General features: G+C 44.7%; 1 protein-coding gene across 1 annotated transcript in view; it reads left to right on the top strand.

Annotated features, from left to right (window-relative positions):
* Positions 1–22,237, top strand: part of LOC139264372 (nuclear cap-binding protein subunit 1) — a 95,760-nt gene that overhangs the window by 69,124 nt on the left and 4,399 nt on the right. Inside the window, exons 14-22 of the mRNA XM_070880713.1 lie at positions 6,799–6,873; positions 8,451–8,554; positions 9,419–9,544; positions 15,920–16,022; positions 16,698–16,791; positions 17,140–17,243; positions 17,343–17,457; positions 20,712–20,849; positions 22,063–22,176. Coding sequence (XP_070736814.1) covers positions 6,799–6,873; positions 8,451–8,554; positions 9,419–9,544; positions 15,920–16,022; positions 16,698–16,791; positions 17,140–17,243; positions 17,343–17,457; positions 20,712–20,849; positions 22,063–22,176 — 973 coding nt within the window. The remainder of the gene's footprint in view (positions 1–6,798; positions 6,874–8,450; positions 8,555–9,418; positions 9,545–15,919; positions 16,023–16,697; positions 16,792–17,139; positions 17,244–17,342; positions 17,458–20,711; positions 20,850–22,062; positions 22,177–22,237) is intronic.

Genomic DNA, 22,237 nt, shown 5'->3' with positions numbered 1-22,237 from the left:
GTACGATTATGAGGGGGCTTGACAAAGTGGATGCAGAGAGGATGTTTCCACTGATGGGGGAGACTAGAACTAGGGGGCATAATCTTAGAATAAGGGGCCGCCATTTAAAACTGAGATGAGGAGGAATTTCTTCTCTGAGGGTTGTAAATCTGTGGAATTCGCTGCCTCAGAGAGCTGTGGAAGCTGGGTCATTGAATAAATTTAAGACAGAGATCGTTTCTTAACCCCTTATTCCCTTATTGGTTATGGGGAGCGGGCAGGGAAGTGGACCTGAGTCCATGATCGGATCAGCCATGATCGTAGTAAATGGTGGAGCAGACTCGAGGGGCCGCATGGCCTACTCCTGCTCCTATTTCTTATGTTCTTCTTATGAAACCTAAGTAAGGAGAAGGAATATAGAAAATTAGAGGTATACAGTCCTAATGGCTTACAGTTGTGCGATACAGGCCAGCTGAGTTAACTGATCTCAACAAAGGTGTGCTGGAATTGCATGTGGAAGCCTGGGTCAAAGGAGGACATAGAAACATAGAAAATAGGTGCAGGTGTAGGCCATTCGGCCCTTCGAGCCTGCACCACCATTCAATATGATCATGGCTGATCATGCAACTTCAGTACCCCATTCCTGCTTTCTCTACATACCCCTTGATCCCTTTAGCCGTAAGGGCCACATCTAACTCCCTTTTGAATATATCCAATGAACTGGCATCAACAACTCTCTGCGGTAGAGAATTCCACAGGTTAACAACTCTGAGTGAAGAAGTTTCTCCTCATCTCAGTCCTAAATGGATTACCCCTTATACTTAGACTGTGACCCCTGGTTCTGGACTTCCCCAACATCGGAAACATTCTTCCTGCATCTAACCTGTCCAATCCCATCAGAATGTTATATGTTTCTATGAGATCCCATCTCATCCTTCTAAATTCCAATGTATAAAGGCCCAGTTGATCCAGTCTCTCCTCATATATCAGTCCCGCCATCTCGGGAATCCGTCTGGTGAACCTTCGCTGCAATCCCTCATAGCAAGAACGTCCTTCCTCAGATTAGGAGACCAAAACTGAACACAATATTCCAGGTGAGGCCTCACTAAGGTCCTGTACAACTGCAGTAAGACCTCCCTGCTCCTATACTCCAATCCCCTCGCTATGAAGGCCAACATACCATTTGCCTTCTTCGCCATCTGCTGTACCTGCATGCCAACTTTCAATGACTGATGAACCATGACACCCATGTCTCGTTGCATCTCCCCCTTTCCTAATCTGCCGCCATTCAGATAATATTCTGCCTTCGTGTTTTTGCCCCCAAAGTGGATAACCTCACATTTATCCACATTATACTGCATCTGCCATGCATTTGCCCACTCACCTAACCTGTCCAAGTCACCCTGCAGCCTTTTAGCGTCCTCACAGCTCACACTGCCACCCAGTTTAGTATCATCTGCAAACTTGGAGATATTACACTCAATTCCTTCATCTAAATCATTAATGTATATCGTAAAGAGATGGGGTCCCTGCACTGAGCCCTGCGGCACTCCACTAGTCACTGCCTGCCATTCTGAAAATGATATAATGTGGATAAATGTGGGCAAAAACACGAAGGCAGAATATTATCTGAATGGTGGCAGATTAGGAAAAGGGGAGGTGCAACGAGAACTGGGTGTCATGGTACATCAGTCATTGAAAGTTGGCATGCAGGTACAGCAGACGGTGAAGAAGGCAAATGGTATGTTGGCCTTCATAGCTAGGGGATTTAAGTATAGGAGCAGGGAGGTCTTACTGCAGTTGTACAGGGCCTTAGTGAGGCCCCACCTGGAATATTGTGTTCAGTTTTGGTCTCCTAATCTGAGGAAGGACGTTCTTGCTATTGAGGGAGTGCAGCGAAGGTTCACCAGACTGATTCCCGGGATGGCAGGACTGACATATGAGGAGAGACTGGATCAACTGGGCCTTTATACACTGGAGTTTAGAAGGATGAGAGGGGATCTCATAGAAACATATAAGATTCTGACGGGACTGGACAGGTTAGATGCAGGAAGAATGTTCCTGATGTTGGGGAAGTCCGGAACCAGGGCACACAGTCTTAGGATAAGGGGTAGGCCATTTAGGACTGAGATGAGGAGAAACTTCTTCACTCAGAGTTGTTAACCTGTGGAATTCCCTGCCACAGAGAGTTGTTAATGCCAATTCATTGGATATATTCAAGAGGGAGTTAGATAGATATGGCCCTTACGGCTAAGGGGATCAAGGGTTATGGAGAGAAAGCGGGAAAGGGGTACTGAAGGAATGATCAGCCATGATCATATTGAATGGTGGTGCAGGCTCGAAGGGCCGAATGGCCTACTCCTGCACTTATTTTCTAGGTTTCTATGTTTCTATGACCCGTTTATCCCAACTCTCTGTTTTCTGTCTGCCAACTAGTTCTCTATCCACGTCAGTACATTACCCCCAATACCATGTGCTTTAATTTTGAACAACACTCTCTTGTGTGGGACCTTGTCAAAAGCGTTTTGCAAGTCCAAATACACCACACATCCACTGGTTCTCCCTAGTTACATCCTCAAAAAATTCCAGAAGATTTTTCAAGCATGATTTCTCTTTCATAAATCCATGCTGACTTGGACCGATCCTGTCACTGCTTTAAATTTCAATTTCCCACAGCTGCTGTGGTGGGATTTGAACTCATGTCTCCGGATTAATAGTCCGGGCCTCTAGATTACTAGTCCAGTAACATTATCACTATGCTATAGTACCCCTGAACTCCTGTGGTTGAATACCGTGCACATGCTCACTTTTCATCATGAATAATAGCCATTTGGGCGAGGTAATTGGTTCCTTGTTTAAAAGCAAATCCTGCTTGTTGAACTTTGTTCAGCTGTACCAGTGGCCATAGCTAGATGTGCAGTATGGTAGATATTGGTAGAGCTTAAGTGTATACTATCACTTTTAATATTGGGAATCCTAACTGACATGGCTTATATTAATAGAATTTAAAAAAAACCTGAAACCCAAGCAGTGCTACACAAATTAATTGTGGATACCAGTTTAGAAATGGCCTGTTCTTTGCAAAAGGATGCAACAGTGCTGTATCCCAACCTGGGAAAGGCAGACATCACCCTTATGAAAAGCTGCATACTTTTTTTTCTTTGAAAAATCTTGAGTTGTATCTCAAAGACAAATCTCTGAATAGTGCGCTGTGATACTGTATGGCTCTGTTTCTTGTGTCTGAGTAGTATGCTAGGATCTGTGCTGGCTCTGCAGTTTTGGAGCACAACTCTTTGGTAATCTAGATGTCTGACGTGGTAAACCCATGGCTGCATTTCAGAGCATCCAATTGATAGAGAAATCCACATAGATCGAAGGTCTGTTCTCCAAGGAGGCAGCACGTGCTCTGGTCCCATAGTCTAAGTTCAAAGAGACTTGGGCGCTGGTTGATAGCTTGCTTAGGATCCCTGAAGTGTGGGTTTAACCAGTTAGAACCATGCCGTTTACCTGCATAGTGTGTAAATAAGCTTCCTGCTGGGCCATCAGCTTGTAGGGTTATCTGGGAAGAATCCAAGTCACCGATAGAAGATCCAGCTGCTCCAGATGGCATTGATCAGCCAACCTGGATTATGAATGATCAGCAGTGGCCTCGAGTACTGTGCAGCTCACTAACTCTGGTATTGGGCCTGAGCCTTGTACAGAGGGTTGACTGTTCCAGAATTTCACCTAGGAGCCAACTTTAGCCCAAGGAAAATCCTCCTTATATTTCCCCCAAAGGGTAAAGTCACCAGTTGATCCTTTTGATCTTTGTGACAAATGTGGTGTTGAGCTTCTTGGGAGGCAGACAGCAGGTACTAGAAGCTCCTTACGGGTGGCTTGGTACAGGGCATGACACGCCACGCCATGATACAGTCAGCGGTAGCTGCACCAGTTGGAGGTGCGCAGCTTCAGGAACTTGGGCTGGAAATGCTGGACATCCACGCTGGTGATCTTGTGCCACAGCATTTCAAAAGACTGGGTCCCTGCTGCTCAACTTCAGCACCATCGCAAGTGTAAATGTCTGCCAGTTACTGCACGACACCATGTTACTGTAATATCCTTATTTTAACAGCACTGGAGTTGGACCCCACATTTAATGTTCCCCACCACCGCATCACCCTACATCATTTGTAAACACTAGCATTCGCAAATCAATGCGTGAACACGCCCGATTCCATTGACACCACAGATTCCAGTATGATGGACAAAGATGAGTGGAAAAATGTTTACCTTGGGATCTTTATTGATTGGATTGAGACTTGCAGATTCAGCTTTTGTGAGGATTCCTGTAGTATTTCTTTATTCAAAAATATTGTTTCTAGGAGTCTTGGTGTTGGGCACAGCTTCTCGATATACTGACCCACTACCCCTAGAATGGTGCAGAGTGGGGTTTGGGGCCACCATTTCTCTGTTCAACTGGGGACGTAAGGGGCAGGCACTGGATTTAACATTTGTTGATTTTTTTTTTATTCATTCATGGGATGTGGATGTTACTGGCTATGCCAGCATTTATCGCCCATCCCTAATTGCCCTTGAGAAGGTTGTTGTGAGCCACCTTCTTAAACCGCTGCAGTCCGTGTATGAAGCTTTGCCCACAATGCTGTTTGATAGGGAGTCCAAGGATTTTGACCCAGCGACAGTGAAGGTTCGGTGATATATTTCCAAGTCAGTTTGGTGTGTGATTTGGAAGTGGTGGTGGGCCTGCTGCCCTTGTCTTTCTAGGTGACGGAGGTTGCAGATTTGGGAGGTGCTGTCGAAGAAGTCTTGGCGAGTAGCTGCAGTGCATCTTGTAGATGGTACATGCCACAGCCACGGTACGTCAGTGATGGAGGGAGTGAATGTTTATGGTGGTGGATGGGGTGCCAATCAAGTGGACTGCTTTGTCCTGGATAGTGTCGAGCTTCTTGAGTGTTGTAGCTGTACTCATCCAGGCAAGTGGGGAGTATTCCATTGCACTCCTGACTTGTGCCTTGTAGATGGTGGAAAATCTTTGGGGAGTCAGGAGATGAATCACTCACCGCAGAATACCTCTGACCTGTTCTTGTAGCCACAGTATTTATGTGGCTGGTCCAGTTAAGTTTCTGGTCAGTGGTGATCCCCAGGATGTTGATGGTGGGGGATTCGATGATGGTCATGCCATTTAATCTCAAGAAGAGTTAGTTAAAAATGATCATTGCCCGGCACTTGCGTGGCGCGAATGTTACTTGCCACTTATCAGCACAAGCCTGAATGTTGTTCAGGTCTTCCTGCATGCAGGCACGGACTGCTTCATTATCTGAGGAATTGAGAATGGAGCTGAACACTGCAATCATCAGCGAACATCCCCACTTCTAACCTTATTAATGGAGGGAAGGTCATTGATGAAGCAGCTGAAGATGGTTGAACCTAGGACACTGCCCTGAGGAACTCCTGCAATGATATCCTGGGGCTGACATGATTGGCCTCCAACAACCACAACCATCTTCCTTTGTGCTAGGTATGACTCTAGACATTGGAGTGCTTTCCCCCTGATTCCCATTGACTTAAATTTTACTGGGGCTCCTTGATGCTACTAATGCTTCCTTGATGTCAAGGGCAGTCGCTCTCCCCTCACCTCTGCAATTCAGCTCTTTTGTCCATGTTTGGACCCACGCTGTAGTAAGGTTTGGAGCCGAGTGGTCCAGGCAGAACTCAAACTGAGCATCGGTGAGGAGGTTATTGGTGAGCAAGTGCTGTTTGATAGCACTGTCGACAACAGTTTCCAATACTTTGCTGATGATTTAGAGTAGACTAATCGGGCGGTAATTGGCCGGATTGGATTTGTCCTATAAGGTCATAGCTGATCTGAACTTGGCCTCAACTCCACTTTCCTGCCTATTTCTCATACCCTTGACTCTCCTATAGTTGAAGAATCTGTTTATCTCAGCCTTGAATATATTCAACGACCCAGCCTCCACAGCTCTCTGGGGTAGAGAATTCCAAAGATTCACTACCCTCTGAGAGAAGAAATTCCTCCTCCTCTCCGTCTTAATTGGGCGATCCCTTATTCTGAAACTATGCCCCCTAGTTCTAGATTTCCCCACCAGGGGAAACATCCACTCAGGTCAAATAGGTTTTTCCCACCTGCCGCAGGCCCAGTCTGGCAGTTGTGTCATTTAGGACTTGACCAGCTCGGTCAGTATTGTTGTTACCGAGCCACTCTTGGTGATGGACATTCAAGTTCCCCACCCAGAGTACATTCTGTGCTCTTGCTACATTCAGTGTTTCTTCCAAGTGGTGTTCAACATAGAGGAGCACTGCTTCATCAGCTGAGGGAGGGCGGTAGGTGGTAATCAGCAAGAGGTTTCCTTGCCCATGTTTGACCTGATGCCATGAGATTTCATGGGGTCTAGGGTCAATGTTGAGGAATTAAAGTTCCTGAATTATAAATGGGGGCAGGGGGGCAAGCTTGGGCCACATATTGTGGAGCCTCCGACACCACATGTAAGTTTTAATGGTTGCTCCCATTAGTTCCCTTGTGTCTTAAGTTGTTGATGCCAACAGACCTGTGTGTCCTGCTTTAGAATGTATTCACCCATGAAGCAATGATGCTAACATGAACCCGTAAACATTCAGGCCCACAGAATTAAAACAGGACAAACCAGTGAATAAGATTCTCAGAGCTGGGGGAGGGGGGGGCGTCATGGGACATGGTTTGGCTAGCCCTGCTCTAAAGCAGGTTTCTAGACTTTATGTTTCATAAATAACATGCTGTCTTCTGTTTCTCTCTCTTCGCCCCCCCCCCCCCCCACACACATACAGGTCTGATTGTTTGGCTCTGGACCCTGACAAAGCCAAACCGAAGTTTTTGCGTGAAGTGTTGGAGAAATGTATGAGGTAAATAAACTTTAATTTCAGTTTATCAACCTTCCTGATTCTGTGCACTGGATTTTACGGTTGGCAAAAGCAACGCTATTAAATTTGCCACAAGGTGAGCTGGATGTTTAACTGAGGGACACGACTAATTAATCATCTAGGTTACAGAAAACCCCTCCCAAAACGCTGCATGTTTCCTGAGTAATTCGGTTTGTGGATGTGGAGTATTGTTTATTGTTGCAAATCGCCTTCTAAAGATCGTTTTATCCACGTGTCACTTGTAATACAGTGGGAGGAGGGTTGGAAGAGAAACAAAATTAAAGTTTTTGGTTAGGTGAGAGCTGATGCTTTGCTTGGCAAAGCCCTAGTTCCACCTGTTTTATAGTTTAAATTTAACTTTAGCCTACTATATGTGAAGTTTTGTTTTCTATTCAGCTGAGTAAAGGTGAAATTAATAATGAGGGTCTTCATTGTGGCACTTGCTGTTTTAAGCACCTCGGAAATTGTTCAGCTTTAGAAACATAGAAAATAGGTGCAGGAGTAGGCCATTCGGCCCTTCTAGCCTGCACCGCCATTCAATGAGTTCATGGCTGAACATTCAACTTCAGTACCCCATTCCTGCTTTCTCGCCATACCCCTTGATCCCCCTAGTAGTAAGGACCTCATCTAACTCCTTTTTGAATATATTTAGTGAATTGGCCTCAACAACTTTCTGTGGTAGAGAATTCCACAGGTTCACCACTCTCTGGGTGAAGAAGTTCCTCCGCATCTCGGTCCTAAATGGCTTACCCCTTATCCTTAGACTGTGACCTCTGGTTCTGGACTTCCCCAACATTGGGAACATTCTTCCTGCATCTAACCTGTCTAACCCCGTCAGAATTTTAAATGTTTCTATGAGGTCCCCTCTCATTCTTCTGAACTCCAGTGAATACAAGCCCAGTTGATCCAGTCTTTAGCAGTGCCTGTCCTGCACTCGATGCCTGCTCTGTCTGAACCAGAGGCGTCGTATATTACAGCATGTGAAATCTTTAAGATAAAATTCTGACCCTGTAAAGCTGAACAATAATCTGAAATGACTTAAAGTATGATCAGCTGCAATTTTTGTTGGGGGAGATAGTTTTTAGTTTCGTTTTTAGAATCATTGAATGGTTACAGCATAGAAGGAGGCCATTCGGCCTGTCGAGCCTGTGCCGGCTCTCTGCAAGAGCATTTCAGTTAGTCCCACTCCCCCACTCTCTCCCCGTAGCCCTGCAAATTTTTTCCTTCAGGTACTTATCCAATTCCCTTTTGAAAGCCATGTTTGAGTCTGCCTCCACCACCTTTTCTGGAAGTGCATTCCAGATCCCAACTAGTTCTACCACTTGAAGCACTTTTTTTTACTTTCTCCAGCTTTGATCTTTGGATAAAGAAAGCTCTATCTATAGCTCTCCCATCTTTCCTCCAAGGTAATGGGGCAGAATCCCAAGCTTGACAGGATTTCAGCTGGAGCTGTTTCCTGTAATGTTTGTTTGACTTTCTTGTGTAAGCAGTTGTATTTGTTTAAATAGTTGATGAGTATCTTTAGCAAGTATATAAATGAACTGTCATCTTGTTCGTAGGCTTTCCTATCATCAAAGAATAGTGGATATTGTACCTGAGAATTTTGCAGCCCTGTTGCCAGCAAATCCATTGTGTATTTACAAGTATGGTGACGAGAGCAACAGTAAGTAATAAGCACCTATTTGGACTTGGAGAGATTGGAACTTTTCCACTTATAAGCCAATAGTGAAGTTAATGATTTCAGTAATTTCTGTGCCATATTCTGTGAAATATTTAGAACTGAATTTTATCTGTTTAATTTGCACTGGCTTAAGAAATGCAATGTAGTCCCAACTAGTATTGTACTTCTTAAAGAAGATGACATCTAGTAAACGAGTTCGAAGGCGGGTAAACTGATCTGGAGGTTTTGATATACGTACCTTTTATTAGCATTTTTACTTCACAAATTGTAAAATTTGCCCTTAACTCTGATGCAGTTTGACTTTAGCTTGGTTCTTGAGAAATTGTGGTTTAGATGTAGGAAGAGTTAAGTATTGAAATCAATGTACATACAGTAAGGAACAAAAAATTACTGTTACATACTGACAATGCTGCTTGGTGTGCAATGAAATACCCTAATGCAACACAATTTCTGTAATACAGGTTGGTGTTTTGCAGTATTTCAATGGTTTTAGATCTCGCTAGCTCTTTTTCTCACTCTCAGGCATGCGACACTTGCTCTAGTCTGCAAATTCATGCGTTCTCCCTCTTGTGCACACACTCGCTCTGTTTTGTGGATACACTCTCTTGCTCTGTCTCGTGCATGCATCTCATGTGCATATGAATGTGCTCCCTCTCACACTTACTCTCATTTATGAGGGTCATTGAGTTTAAACCATTTTGTACTTTTCAATGCTGCAAGCAAAACATTACTGTGTAAAAAGGCAAATGCAGTTAGCCTAAATAGAACCAAAAAGTTGCCAACTGAAATTTAACAATTTGACATGAACTCCAAGCCCATTTAACAGTATTTTTGTTGATGCTTTAGGTTCTCTCCCTGGCTACGCTGTGGCTGTCAGTGTCTGCAGTGCTATTAAAAACAAAGCAAGTAATGATGAAATTCTGAGCATACTAAAAGACCTCCCAAATCCTAATCAAGAGGATGATGATGATGGTAAGGAATTATTTTAATTTTGGTGGGCAAACCATGAGAGATCATTGTCAAGGATAAAATTAAATCTCACTTGGAGAACTTTAGGTTAATAAAGGACAATTGGCATGGATTTGTTAAAGGCAAATTGTGTTTGACTAACTTGATTGAGTTCTTTGATGAAGTAACAGAGGGGGTTTATGAAGTAAGTGCAGTAGATGTTGTATATATTGTCTAACATAGATCAATTTGGAAAATAGAAGCAAATAAAGGGACAGTTGTAACTTGAGTAGGTAATTGGCTAAGGAAGCAGAGAATAGTGTGAACCGGAGAGAAATATGCAGTGGGTTGCTAGAGGAATCGGTGTTAAAACCAATGGTTTTCTTGTTATGTGTAAGTGACCTGGAACTGCATATAGGAAGTACAGTTTTGAAGTTTGCGGATGATACAAAACTTAGCAACGTAGTAAATAGTGAGCAGGATGGTTGCAGACTTCAGGAGGACATAGACAGACTGGTGAACTGGGCAGACACAAGGCAGATGCAATTTAATGTGGATAAGTGTGAAGTGGTGCCCTTTGGGAGAAACAACATGGAGCAAGAGCAGAGGAACCTGGAGGTGTGTATTCACAATTCCTTGAAGGTGGCTGGGCAAGTTGATAAGGCAGGTAAGAAAGTGTATGTGATACTTTGTTTTGTAAATAGGGCATTGAATACAAAGACAACTAAATTGTATTAAACCTTTATAAATCACTGGTTAGGCCTCAGCTGGAGTAATGTGTATTTCTGGGCACCGCACTTTAGGAAGGATACACAGGGTGCAGAGGAGATTTACCAGGATGATGCCAGGGATGAGATACTTCATTTATGTGTAGATTGGAGGAGCTGGAATTGTACTCCTTGGAGCAGAGAAGGTTTTTAAAGCAGAAAAGGTTAAGTGGAGATCTAATAGAGGTATTCAAAATTATGAGGGGTTTTGATAGCGCATGTAGGGAGAAACTGTTTCTCTCGAAAGTTGGTTGGTAACCAGAGGTCATAAATTTAAAATAATTGGCAAAAGAACTTGAGGGGACGTGAGAATTTTTTTTCTCACATGGCTATGATTTGCAGCACACTATCTGAAAAGGTTCTGGAATCAGATTCCATAGAAACTTTCAAAAGGCAACTGGACATGCATTTGAAGAGAACTAATTTGCATGGTTGTGGGGACAAAGCTGGTGTGTGGGACTAAATTGGACTCTTCTTTCTCGAGAGGCACGATGGGCCGAATGGCCCCCTTCTGTGCTGTAAGATTTAAGTAGGGAGAATATTGCTTGGCATGCTCTGTGGGGTGCTTTAGAATCATTGACTGTTGCCAGTGATGCCAGATATATATTTGTTTTAAAAACAAAGCCTTTGTGAATTTAACGCTAATCCAAAAATGTTTGGATAGATACTTTTAATCCTTCCACTGGGAGCCATGGGAGGGCAGGAAGCCATTCCCTGGGACAGCATTTAAAGTATCGAGCCTGTTATGGTGCACTGTAATATGCTGCGATTCTGCCATGACCGGTTACACCAAGATGTACATTTCAGTGGCTTAATTTATCGTGCTCGCACCCCTTTGCTCAAAATATGAACTGAATCTAGTGTAAGATATTTAGAGAGGAATATCAGATTGCTTTTTGGTTTTTCAGACTATTTCTTCCTGCCATCTTGGGCAAGGTTCTTATTAAATTTCTCTATATTTAAACACGGTAAAGACCTAGACCATTTAGTAGTGAAACCAAAGGGTAGTAGTTACCTGGGACTCTTTCTCTTCCCCCTTTCCCCCCTCCGCCCAAAAAAAAAGAAAAAAGGCTGTAGATGCTGGGACAGTTGGAGCTTCCAAGACTGAGAGATTTTTTTTGTTAGGAAAGGGTAGCCAAGGATATGGAGAAGAGACAGGTAAATAGAATTGAGGTGCAGATCAGCCATGATCTAATTGAATGGCTCGAGGGGCTGAATGACCTACTCCTATTCCTAATGTTCCTATTTAACAATAACAACTTGTATTTATATAGCGCCTTTAATGTAGTAAAACATCCCAAGACGCTTCAAAAGAGTGTTATAAGTCAAATAATTTGACACCGAGCCACACAAGAAATTACGGCAGATGACCAAAAGCTTAGTCAAAGCGGTAGGTTTTAAGGAGCGTCTTAAAGGAGGAACGAGAGGTAGAGAGGTTTAGGGAGGGAGTTCCAGAGCTTAGGACCCAGGCAGCTGAAGGCACGGTCGCCAATGGTTGAGTGATTATAATCAGGGATGCTCAAGAGGGCAGAATTTGAGGAGCGCAGACATCTCTGGTGGTTGTGAGGCTGAAGGACATTCTAGAGATAGGGAGGGGCAAGGCCATGGAGGGATTTGTAAACCAGGATGAGAATTTTGAAATTGAGGCCAATGTAGGTCAGCGTGCACAGGGGTGATGGGTGAGCGGAACTTGGTGCAAGTTAGGACATGGATTGCCGAGTTTTAGATAACCTCAAGTTTACGTAGGGTAGAATGTGGGAGGCCAGCCAGGAGTGCATTGGAGTAGTCAAGTCTAGAGGTAACAAAAGCATGGATGAGGGTTTCAGCAGCAGATGAGCTTGAGGCAAGGGTGGAGGCGGTTATTGTTCAACAGTGTTCAAAAAAGAAATGGGAGAAATGCCAGAATTGGAGTACAGTTTAATAATGAATGTAGACAGAATTTTTTTTAGATCACGAGAGGATGATTGGGGAGGTTGATGAGGCTCCTGGCTCTTGATAACTTTCATCCCAAGGGTCTAAACAAATTGGCTGAACCAATTGTGAAACTCTTGTGGATATTCTTCAGAGTTCACTTGATTTGGGCCAAATCCCAGCAAATTGTTAAATAGCAAATGTGACTCCCACTTCAAAAAATGGGGTGAGGAATGAACTTTCACTGCTGGGAAATTATTTTGAAGGATAATGGGCCCAAGTTTTCACACGCGCCTAGAACGGAGCAGTACCGACCTGGACGCCCGTTTTTCGCGCCACAAAGTGCACCTAAAAAAATCCTCTGTATTCTCCACCTCCCTGCAGGTCCTCTGGCCCTCGGCGCAGCGCAGCACGAGCTGTAGGGGGGCGGAGCCAGGTCCCTGCGCTGAAAACAGTGCCGGGACGTCTGCACATGCGCGCTACAGTGGGCACGCAAGTGCAGTAGCTCCAGGCGCCGAACTGTGAGGGAGGGGCCCGAAGCACGCAGCCCCTAGCCCTGGCCGAATGGCCTCACTGGGGCTGCGTGAATAAGGCTCCTCCCACGGCCAACTCCTGCTCTCCCCCCTCCCCCCCCCGCGACCAGACCCGACACCCGCTCCCCCCTCCCCCCCCCGCGACCAGACCCGACACCCGCTCCCCCCTCCCCCCCGACTGGACCCGACCCGACCCGCGTTCCTGTTCCCGCTCCCCACCTCCCCAACTGGACCCGAGCTCCTGTTCCCGCTCCCCCCCCCCCCCCGACTGGACCCGACCCGACCCGCGTTCCTGTTCCCGCTCCCCACCTCCCCAACTGGACCCGAGCTCCTGTTCCCGCTCCCCTCCTCCCCGACTGGACCCGACCGAACCCGCGCTCCTGTTCCTGCTCCCCGCCCTCCCCGACTGGACCCAACCCGACCCGCGCTCCCGCCCCCCCCCCGACCCGACCCGACCCGACCCCCCCCCCCCCCACTGGACCCGACCCAACCCGACCCGACTCCCGCTCCCGGACTGGATCCGACCTGACCTCCCTCCCTCCCCCCCCCCTCTATCTCACTTCTCCCCCCCTCTCTCTCCTTCCCCCCCCCTCTCTCTCCTTCCCCCCCCTCTCTCTCCTTCCCTCCCCCTCTCTCTCCTTCCCCCCCCCTCTCTCTCCTTCCCCCCCCCTCTCTCTCCTTCCCCCCCCCCTCTCTCTCCTTCCCCCCCCCTCTCTCTCCTTCCCCCCCCCTCTCTCTCCTTCCCCCCCCTCTCTCTCCTTCCCCCCCCCTCTCTCTCCTTTCCCCCCCCTCTCTCTCCTTTCCCCCCCCCTCTCTCTCCTTTCCCCCCCCCTCTCTCTCCTTTCCCCCCCCTCTCTCTCCTTCCCCCCCCTCTCTCTCCTTCCCCCCCCCTCTCTCTCCTTCCCCCCCCCTCTCACTCCTTCCCCCCCCCTCTCACTCCTTCCCCCCCCCTCTCTCTCCTTCCCCCCCCCCTCTCTCTCCTTCCCCCCCTCTCTCTCCTTCCCCCCCTCTCTCTCTCCATCCCTCCCCCCCCCCTCTCTCCCACCCCCCCCCTCTCTCTCCATCCCCCCCCCCCCCCCCGACCCGAACTGAACCTCTCCGACCCGACCTGACCCAACGCCACCTACCTGTAAATCTGGTGCTGGGGACGGGCACTGCCCGAAGTCTCGAGCCGGCCCGTTCACCCTTCGGTCCCGAAAGGCCTGCCTGAAGCACTTTCACACAGGTAGGAAGATGGTTTATTTAATCTTTTCTTTGCTTATAAATGTTTATTCAGGTTGGATTTATTTGTATAATATTTGTATAAGAATAAATAAGGATTTATTATAGAATTTAATGACTTCCCCTCTCCTCCCCCCCCCCCCCCATCTCGTTCTGGACGCCTAATTTGTAACCTGCGCCTGATTTTTTAATGTGTAGAACAGGTTTTTTCAGTTCTACAAAAATCTTCACTGGCTCCATTCTACTTTAGTTTGGAGTATGTTTTCACTGTGGAAACTTTCAAATCAGGCGTCAGTGGCCGGACACGCCCCCTTTTGAAGAAAATATTCTGTTCCAAAGTCGAACTGTTCTATCTGACTAGAACTGCAGAAAAAAAAATGTGGAGAATTGCGATTTCTAAGATAGTCCGTCCTCCATCAGGCGCAAACCATGTGCAAACTTGGGCCCATAATAAGGGAATATCTTGAGGGGCAAGAACTAAGCTGAGGCAGTCAGCATGATTTTTGGAGTGGGAGTTCATGCTTGATAAATTAATTGGATTTCTTGCAGGAGATGGCAGACCTGGTAGCTAGGGGAGAGACTGGATGTTATCTACCTGGATTTCAAGAAGGCATTTGACATGTTGATTTCTGGATTCTTTTCCCTCAATCTGGTTCAGTGAAATCACTGAGTCGAATACTGATTGTGCTTTAAACAAAACAAGCTTTTATTTAAAAAGCAAATCCCGATCCGGGACCTTATCAGACAGAAGGAATGCAACTCTGATAGATCGCACTCACTTCCTACGGACAAAGTGACGTTACATTGTAAAGGCACGACGGTTATACATTTTCGGAAAAAGATAACAAGATACAATATGACTGACATCCTAGTTCAGCCTATCCTCTTTGATCCCTCTTTCCCTTTGTCCACTCATAAGCCGATCTAAGAATGGTCTGATTTTACACAAAGGCCCATTATTCTCTTACTGTTAATGTTTCAGGTTAGCAATGTGAGTTAGTACGACCTTGAGGTTTGTTTTGCAAGCTGTGGGTTTTGTTTCAAACTGTGTTAGTGTTGTAACATTTTGCAGTCTCGAGTCTGAGATGTCATGGCTATTCCTCCATGAATTCTTTGTTAGCTTATACTGTCCCTATACAAGTCCCACGTTCTCAACTTCAATGTCTCCATACATTTTTAAACATTTACAGACACGCTCTCAAAATTGGTTGCTACTTAAGGGCCAAGCCCATGGGATAGATGGGAATGGATTGGTAACTGGTTGTTTGTTAGAGTTTTAGTGCATGGGCAGATCTGGTTACGCTGAGATTGGGTTTAATGTAGTTCCTAAAGGGAAAGGGAAGTTTGTTGGGGTACTTCAGTTTCTACACAGAATCACATAGTCTTGTCTTCCTTGGGAATAAGCACCACAAGGGACTCTTTGAAGGGTGTATTATCCCTAAATCTGGTATCTGCACTTCCTCGTTTGAGGCCCATCACGATGAATGTATTACTGCAAGTCACTGAGCTTCAACAGGCAATCTCATAATTTAAGGGGAGATTAGATAAACGCTTGAAGAGGAATAAATATTAAAGGTTACAGGAAAAGAACAAAGATGTAATGTGAACCCAGCAATGGCCCAGGTCTCCTGGGTCAAATGGCTGCCTCCATTGCTACAATGGGATTTGCTTGGCTGATGTTTGGCGTACTGGGAATGTGTCAATCTTACACCAATGGAAGAATAATTTATTGTTGGTTCTTAACTGTGAATTTAGATATTGTTGCGTGAAAATGTGGGTAATTATCAATTTTTACTGTATTTATCCCATTTCATGTTGATTTTGGATCTCTCCCCCTCCCATTGCTTGTCCATACAGTTAATATCACTTTCCATGGACCTCAGACTTGTTATATAATCTGTCACCTTAATCTGGGAGGAATGCTTCTGTGATCAAGTGATTGACCTACTTGAGCTACTCTCTTTCAGATGAAGGTTTCAGCTTTAATCCCCTGAAGATTGAAGTTTTTGTACAGACTTTACTTCACCTGGCTGCCAAGTCCTTCAGCCATTCCTTCAGTGCTTTGGCAAAGTAAGTGTATTCCTTTTCCATTAACACAAGAATTTTAACCAGATGTTTACGTGTTGTTGCATTGTTTATTAATATTGCAATTAACTCAATGCATACTGGATTTCTCATGTCTGATGTACTAAATTATGGGATTTTTGCTTTCCTGCTTCAGTGGTCGTTACAATTAACCCACACTCTTCTAAACTGTTGGTGCAGTTCAGTAAGGGGAATAACTGGTGCTTTAAGAACCATTAAAGCATTAAACATACCTAGTTTATTTTTATTATTTAATTACCAGTTTCAAGCATTTGCCCCTGTGTATGAACGTGGGCTGGTACATTGGTGCTCATTCCTGTTGATCTCCAATAAATAAAACAAGATTGGCATCAGTTATTCTCCACAATCAGTTGCTGATTTTACCTTTTGAAGAGGAACCGAGTGGAAATCAGCCACGTCACCAAAGGAAGAGGAAAAATATCTGGGATGGGGGGTCACCCAGGCAGTCACAGCACCTTTTTCACTTGGGGAAATGGTACAAAGAGAATGAAGGAAGGTAGTAAAATGAAGGGGAGAGAATTGTATATGACCAGAGTCTAGAAAGTGTTGTAGAACCTCCTATTTTCAAACCTATATTTCAGCGATACATCTTTCTATGTTTATTTCCACAGCTTTCATCAGTTGCTTTTTTTTTTGTAGGTTTCATGAGATTTTTAAGACTTTGGCTGAAGGTGATGAGGGCAAGCTGCATATACTAAGAGTTATGTTTGACGTTTGGAAGTGTCATCCCCAGGTAATAGTTGTCCCTTTCTCTTCCTCCAAATAAAAAACCTGTTTAGAGTGTAAATTGAGAGCAAAATGATTCTTGCCTCAATGTTTATCATTTATCCTTCCCTTTTAAAAGTGGCCTGAAGTTCCTTCTCTTCCCAAAATAGGTTCCCACACTTGGTTGGGAAGCCACATTGGAAGGGAGTGTGGACTAGAGTCGGACTGCAACATTATAGAGGCCGTTGTCTGATCTGTGCTCCCTTCAATTGTGGCTCCCTGTTGGGTGTGTGGAATTGACTAATTAACTCTCCACTGTCACAGCAGTGCTCTTTAAGTTGTCCCATAAGAGCTATTTTTTCTTGATACTTTGCAGATGATGGCCATGTTGGTTGATAAAATGATCCGAACACAGATTGTAGACTGCGCGGCAGTAGCAAACTGGATCTTCTCTTCAGAGATGGCACATGATTTCACTAGGTAATGTGTGTGAACACTTGTCATCACACAATTTCAGTATATTAGTGTTTCAATCTTTGAAATTGCATGGAACTAACATACCTTGCTGTGGTACTTCAGATTGTATGTCTGGGAGATTCTTCACTCCACCATCCGAAAGATGAATAAACATGTGCAAAAGGTCCAAAACGAGCTTGAAGAGACTAAAGACAAACTGGATAAACAGCACAAAAGAGTAAGTTTGTTTTGTGTTAAATCAACTGATTGTGGGTTGATGTTGGGTAAATATTGCTTAGAGGAAGGGAGATTGTAGAGAGTATTTTCAAAACAAAATATTTGTCCCCTTTCCAATTTAACGAAAATAAAGATCTTTCCCACCCTGCATCACTGCCGATTCATTGAGAGTCATTCGTATCTCTCAGTTTACAGGGCTCCCTGCTCATATCCCAGAATGAATGCATTCTCTATAGGAGATGGTGCTTTATAGTAGCCTGTACCTTGGTTGATAAATGACACAGCCAAGAAGTTCTGGTATCCCATACTTTGAGGCTTTAAGTACAACTATTGGCCATCTAGAGCTGTAGTTGGCAAGCTATATAGAATCCAGGTACTTGCGAAACAAATCTGCTTGTACACCCAGTCACACCGACTTAGGATTTGAATCTGGTTTGTCATAAATATGTGTCACAGCTGTTTAGTGTATGCCTTCCTGTGACCTTTCTTTTGACAGTAACCAGGCTTTTCTCTTTCACATAGTTACTGAGATTGTACTTTGCTTGTTCACCCACCTTGTATGACCCAGATTTAGATGGAGCAGTGCTGAGACCTCCCGAGCTTTCTCCCTAAAATTTTCCTGGGTTTAAAATATCTCAGGAAATCACAATGCAAAAACATTATCTGCCGCTATGTTTCCTTACTAGGAAGTATTGCACTGGTAGGCTCACTATAAAGAACATATTTATAACATAGGGTAGCCTTGAGGAAGAGTTCATAGAGTGCATAAGGGATGGGTTCCTTGAGCAGCATGTAACGGAACCAACCATGGGGCAGGCTATCTTGGATCTGGTCCTGTGTAATAAGGATTATTAAACAATCTCCTCTTAAAGGATCCCCTTGGAATGAGTGATCATAGCATGGTTGAATTTCAAATTCAGATGGAGGTGAGAAAGTTGGATCTCAAACCAGCGTACTAAGCTTAAATAAAGGAGACTACAAAGGTGTGAGGGCAGAGTTGGTTAAAGTGGACTGGGAAAATAGATTAAAGTGTAGGACGGTTGATGAACAGTGGCATACATTTAAGGAGATTGTTCATAACTCTCAAGAAAAATATATTCCAGTGAGGAGGAACGGATGCAAAAGGAAAGATAGCCATCCGTGGCTAACTTAAGAAATAAAGGATGGTATCCAATTTAAAAACAAGGGCATACAAAGTGGCCAAAACTAGTGGGAGGACAGAGATTGGGAAACTTTTAAAAGCCAGCAAAGAATGACTAAAAAAATGATTAAGAAAGGGAAGATAGACTATGAAAGTAAACTAGCACACAATATAAAAACAGATAACAAGAGTTTCTATCGGTATATAGGGGCCAAGTTTCGGCCTGAGTTGCTCCTGTTTTTTTGGAGCAACTGGCTTAGAATGGAGTATCTTAGAAATTGCAATTCTCGGCATTTAGTTTGCTCCAGTTCTAGTCAGTTAGAACAGTTTCAGTTTGGAACAGATTTTTTTCAAAAGGGGGCGTGTCCGGCCACTTATGCCCGTTTTGAAAGTTTAGGCAGTGAAAACTTACTCCACACTAACTTAGAATGGAGTAAGTGTAGATTTTTGTACGCTCAGAAAAACCTTGTCTACACTTAGAAAATCAGGTGTAGGTTACAAATCAGGCGCAGGGAATGGGGGGGGGGTGGCGTTTAAAGAGAAGTTTACAAACATTAAACACTTCAGTTTTACAAATCATCAATATAAATTATAAATACATCAATAAATCTGTGTACTTTTGTTGCTTACAAATCCTTCATGTCTATAAAAATCGTAGCAAAGATATGTTTGATAATAAAAATGCTAATCTGTCAATAAACAGCAGTTAGTGAACTGAGTAGCTGACATACATGTACTTATCTTGTTCCGAATCATTTGGACTTGGAATCTGAAACCAACAAATGCATTGACACTGTGGTACCGTGCCTATTCAGTTGTCGGGTTCCCATGCCTTCATTTTCTAAACTACTTGGATATCAGTGATTTGTATGTAGAGGTTGGATGAGGACAGATGTTGGATCACCTGGAGATGGGTTCGTTTCTAGTTTTGGATTGTATTTGAACCTTCACATACAAAGCGCCTCTCTATCTTAGCTTTTTTTTCTAACCTTGGTGCTTGGTGCTCCATATTTGTGCCTTTTGGTTCATAATTTTATCAGCTCAGTCTACTGTCTCCTTTCAAAAGAACTGATGCGTGTCCAGAAGGTACACTGGATGGAAGGACTGGATAACCAACAGCGTCCATACTAAGGCTAAAAATGTTGGCTTGATTTTTAATGGGACACTCATGGCAGGTCTACTCTGATTATATAAAGCAATCTTTAAGGGCTTGAAGATGATCATTTTTGTGGTTTAGATCTGAGCCAAAAAAAGAAAATGAAATGTGAAAAATGTAATTGCCGTGTTTGTTCTGTGCCACTGGAACGAGTGCTGCGATTTCTGTGTCGCTGGGTCCTGTCGCGACAAAGTGGAGCAATGGACACGTGAGGTATCCGCTGGAGAAAGCAGATTCTTGTGAGCTCATTGGTGAGTGGGAGCCGAGGATACGCAACAAGTTTAACCTGTTGGAATTCGAATGGACAACTATCCATTTTTAATTTTCTTGTGCTAATGATAGGGACTGAATTGCCTCATTACAGTACCAGCCCGGTGATCCTTCATATGTATCCATAGGTGATGCAGTAAAAGAGGCAGCGTTTGAAACTTAGAGCTGCATTCATTACAGAAAAATAGAAGAGAGGTATTGACTGAATTGTCGCTCAACAACTCCAGGCATCAGGTCTTTAATTCCCTCCCTCTTGTAGTAAAAGATCAAGGAAATGTTTACTGGGGCTATGGAACAGACTGGTTTTATGTTGAATGGGGAAAGCCATTTTCAGGCTGTGTGGGACCGGCAGTCAGCTGAGTGGAAACGTTGGTTATGAGGCAAGTGCTTCAGGCAAATGTACAAAACACGACTGAGCATCAGACCCTTATTACAAAACACGACTGAAACACCACTGAGCATCAGACCCTTATTTTACTCAATGTCAGATACTCCCAAGTCAGATAGAGCAGCTGCAAGTGCCAAAGCAGAAATATATCCCCAACTGTTGAATATAAATTGCCAAAAAACATAGTGGAATGGATAGGGAGAGATTATAAAGTTTGTAACTACTTTGGGCACTGGTATAAGGAGAGTATAAAGTTTCTAATTAATTAGAGCAATGATATGATTGTATTTTTTTTTAAAGCGAGACAGTGATGATGAGTATGATCAGAACAGTGATGATGATGAAGACGGTCCTCTGGAAGAACAGATTGAACGTCTTCAGGAGAAGGTTGAGTCTGCTCAAAGTGAACAGAAAAACCTCTTCCTAGTAATTTTCCAGGTAAAGTTGTATGTTGGGTTCCTCTTGCTTTTTTTCCCCGTTCTTGGCCAGGAGTGGGGTGAGGCCTTGGGAGTTTGGACTGCAGGTGGCCTTGACTGCAGCGAAGAATCCTCGCATATCGTGGCTGTCGGCCAGTTGTTGGTCCAAGATCACCCCAACCTCTGTCGTTGAGCTGTAGTATGCGGACGATGCCTGCGTCTGCGTACATTCAGAGGCTGAACTCCAGGAATTAGTCAATATATTCACTGAGACATATGAAAGCATGGGCCTTATGCTTAACATCCGTAAGACAAAGGTCCTCCACCAGCCTGTCACCGCCGCACAGCACTGCCCGCCAATCATCAAGATCCACGGCGCGGCCCTGTACAACGTGGACCATTTCCCATATCTCGGGAGTCTCATCAACAAAGGCAGACATTGATGCGGAGATTCAGCATCACCTCCAATGCGCCAGTGCAACCTTCGGCCGTCTGAGGAAAAGAGTGTTTGAAGACCAGGCCCTCAAATCCACCACCAAGCTCATGGTCTACAGGGCTGTAGTAATACCCACCCTCCTGTATGGATCTGAGGCATGGACGATATATCACCAATGATGTCTCCGCAAGATCCTGCAAATCCCCTGGGAAGACAGGCGCACCAACATCCGTGTCCTCGACCAGGCTAACATCCCCAGTATTGAAGCACTGACCACACTCGATCAGCTTCGCTGGGCAGGCCACATAGTTCGCATGCCAGATACGAGACTCCCTCAGCAAGTGCTTTATGTGGAGCTCCTTCATGGTAAACAAGCCAAAGGAGGACAGCAGAAACGTTATAAGGACACCTTCAAAGCCTCCCTGGTAAAGTGCGACATCACCACTGACACCTGGGAGACCCTGGCCGAAGACCACCCGAGGTAGAGAAAGTACATCCGGGAGGGCGTTGAGCTCTTAGAGTCTCAACGCAAACAGCGTGAAGAGGCCAAGCGCAGGCAGCGGAAGAAGCACGCGGCAAACTAGCCCCACCGACCCCTCGATGAATGTCTGTCCCACCTGTAACAGGGTCTGTGGCGCTCATACCGGACTGTTCAGCCATCAAAGAACTCACTTTGGGAGTGGAAGCAAGACCTCCTCGATTCCGAGGGACTGCCTATGATGATTATGATGATGATGCATTTTTAATATTTGTTGCATAGAATTCTCCATTTAATTTGTTATTTTTTTATTCTTCACAGCGTTTTATAATGATTTTGACGGAACATCTTGCAAGGTGTGAAACTGGCGGGATTGATTTTAATACACCTTGGTACAAGAACTGCATTGAACGGTTGCAGCAAATCTTCCTCCAGGTTAGTACTGCGACTAGAGGTGAACCTTCTGTATGTGCTGATTGTCCATTTCCAGTTGATC

The sequence above is a fragment of the Pristiophorus japonicus genome, chromosome 1 (assembly GCF_044704955.1).
Source record: "Pristiophorus japonicus isolate sPriJap1 chromosome 1, sPriJap1.hap1, whole genome shotgun sequence".
NCBI lineage: Eukaryota > Metazoa > Chordata > Chondrichthyes > Pristiophoridae > Pristiophorus > Pristiophorus japonicus.
This window is presented reverse-complemented; position numbering and strand designations above follow the sequence as displayed.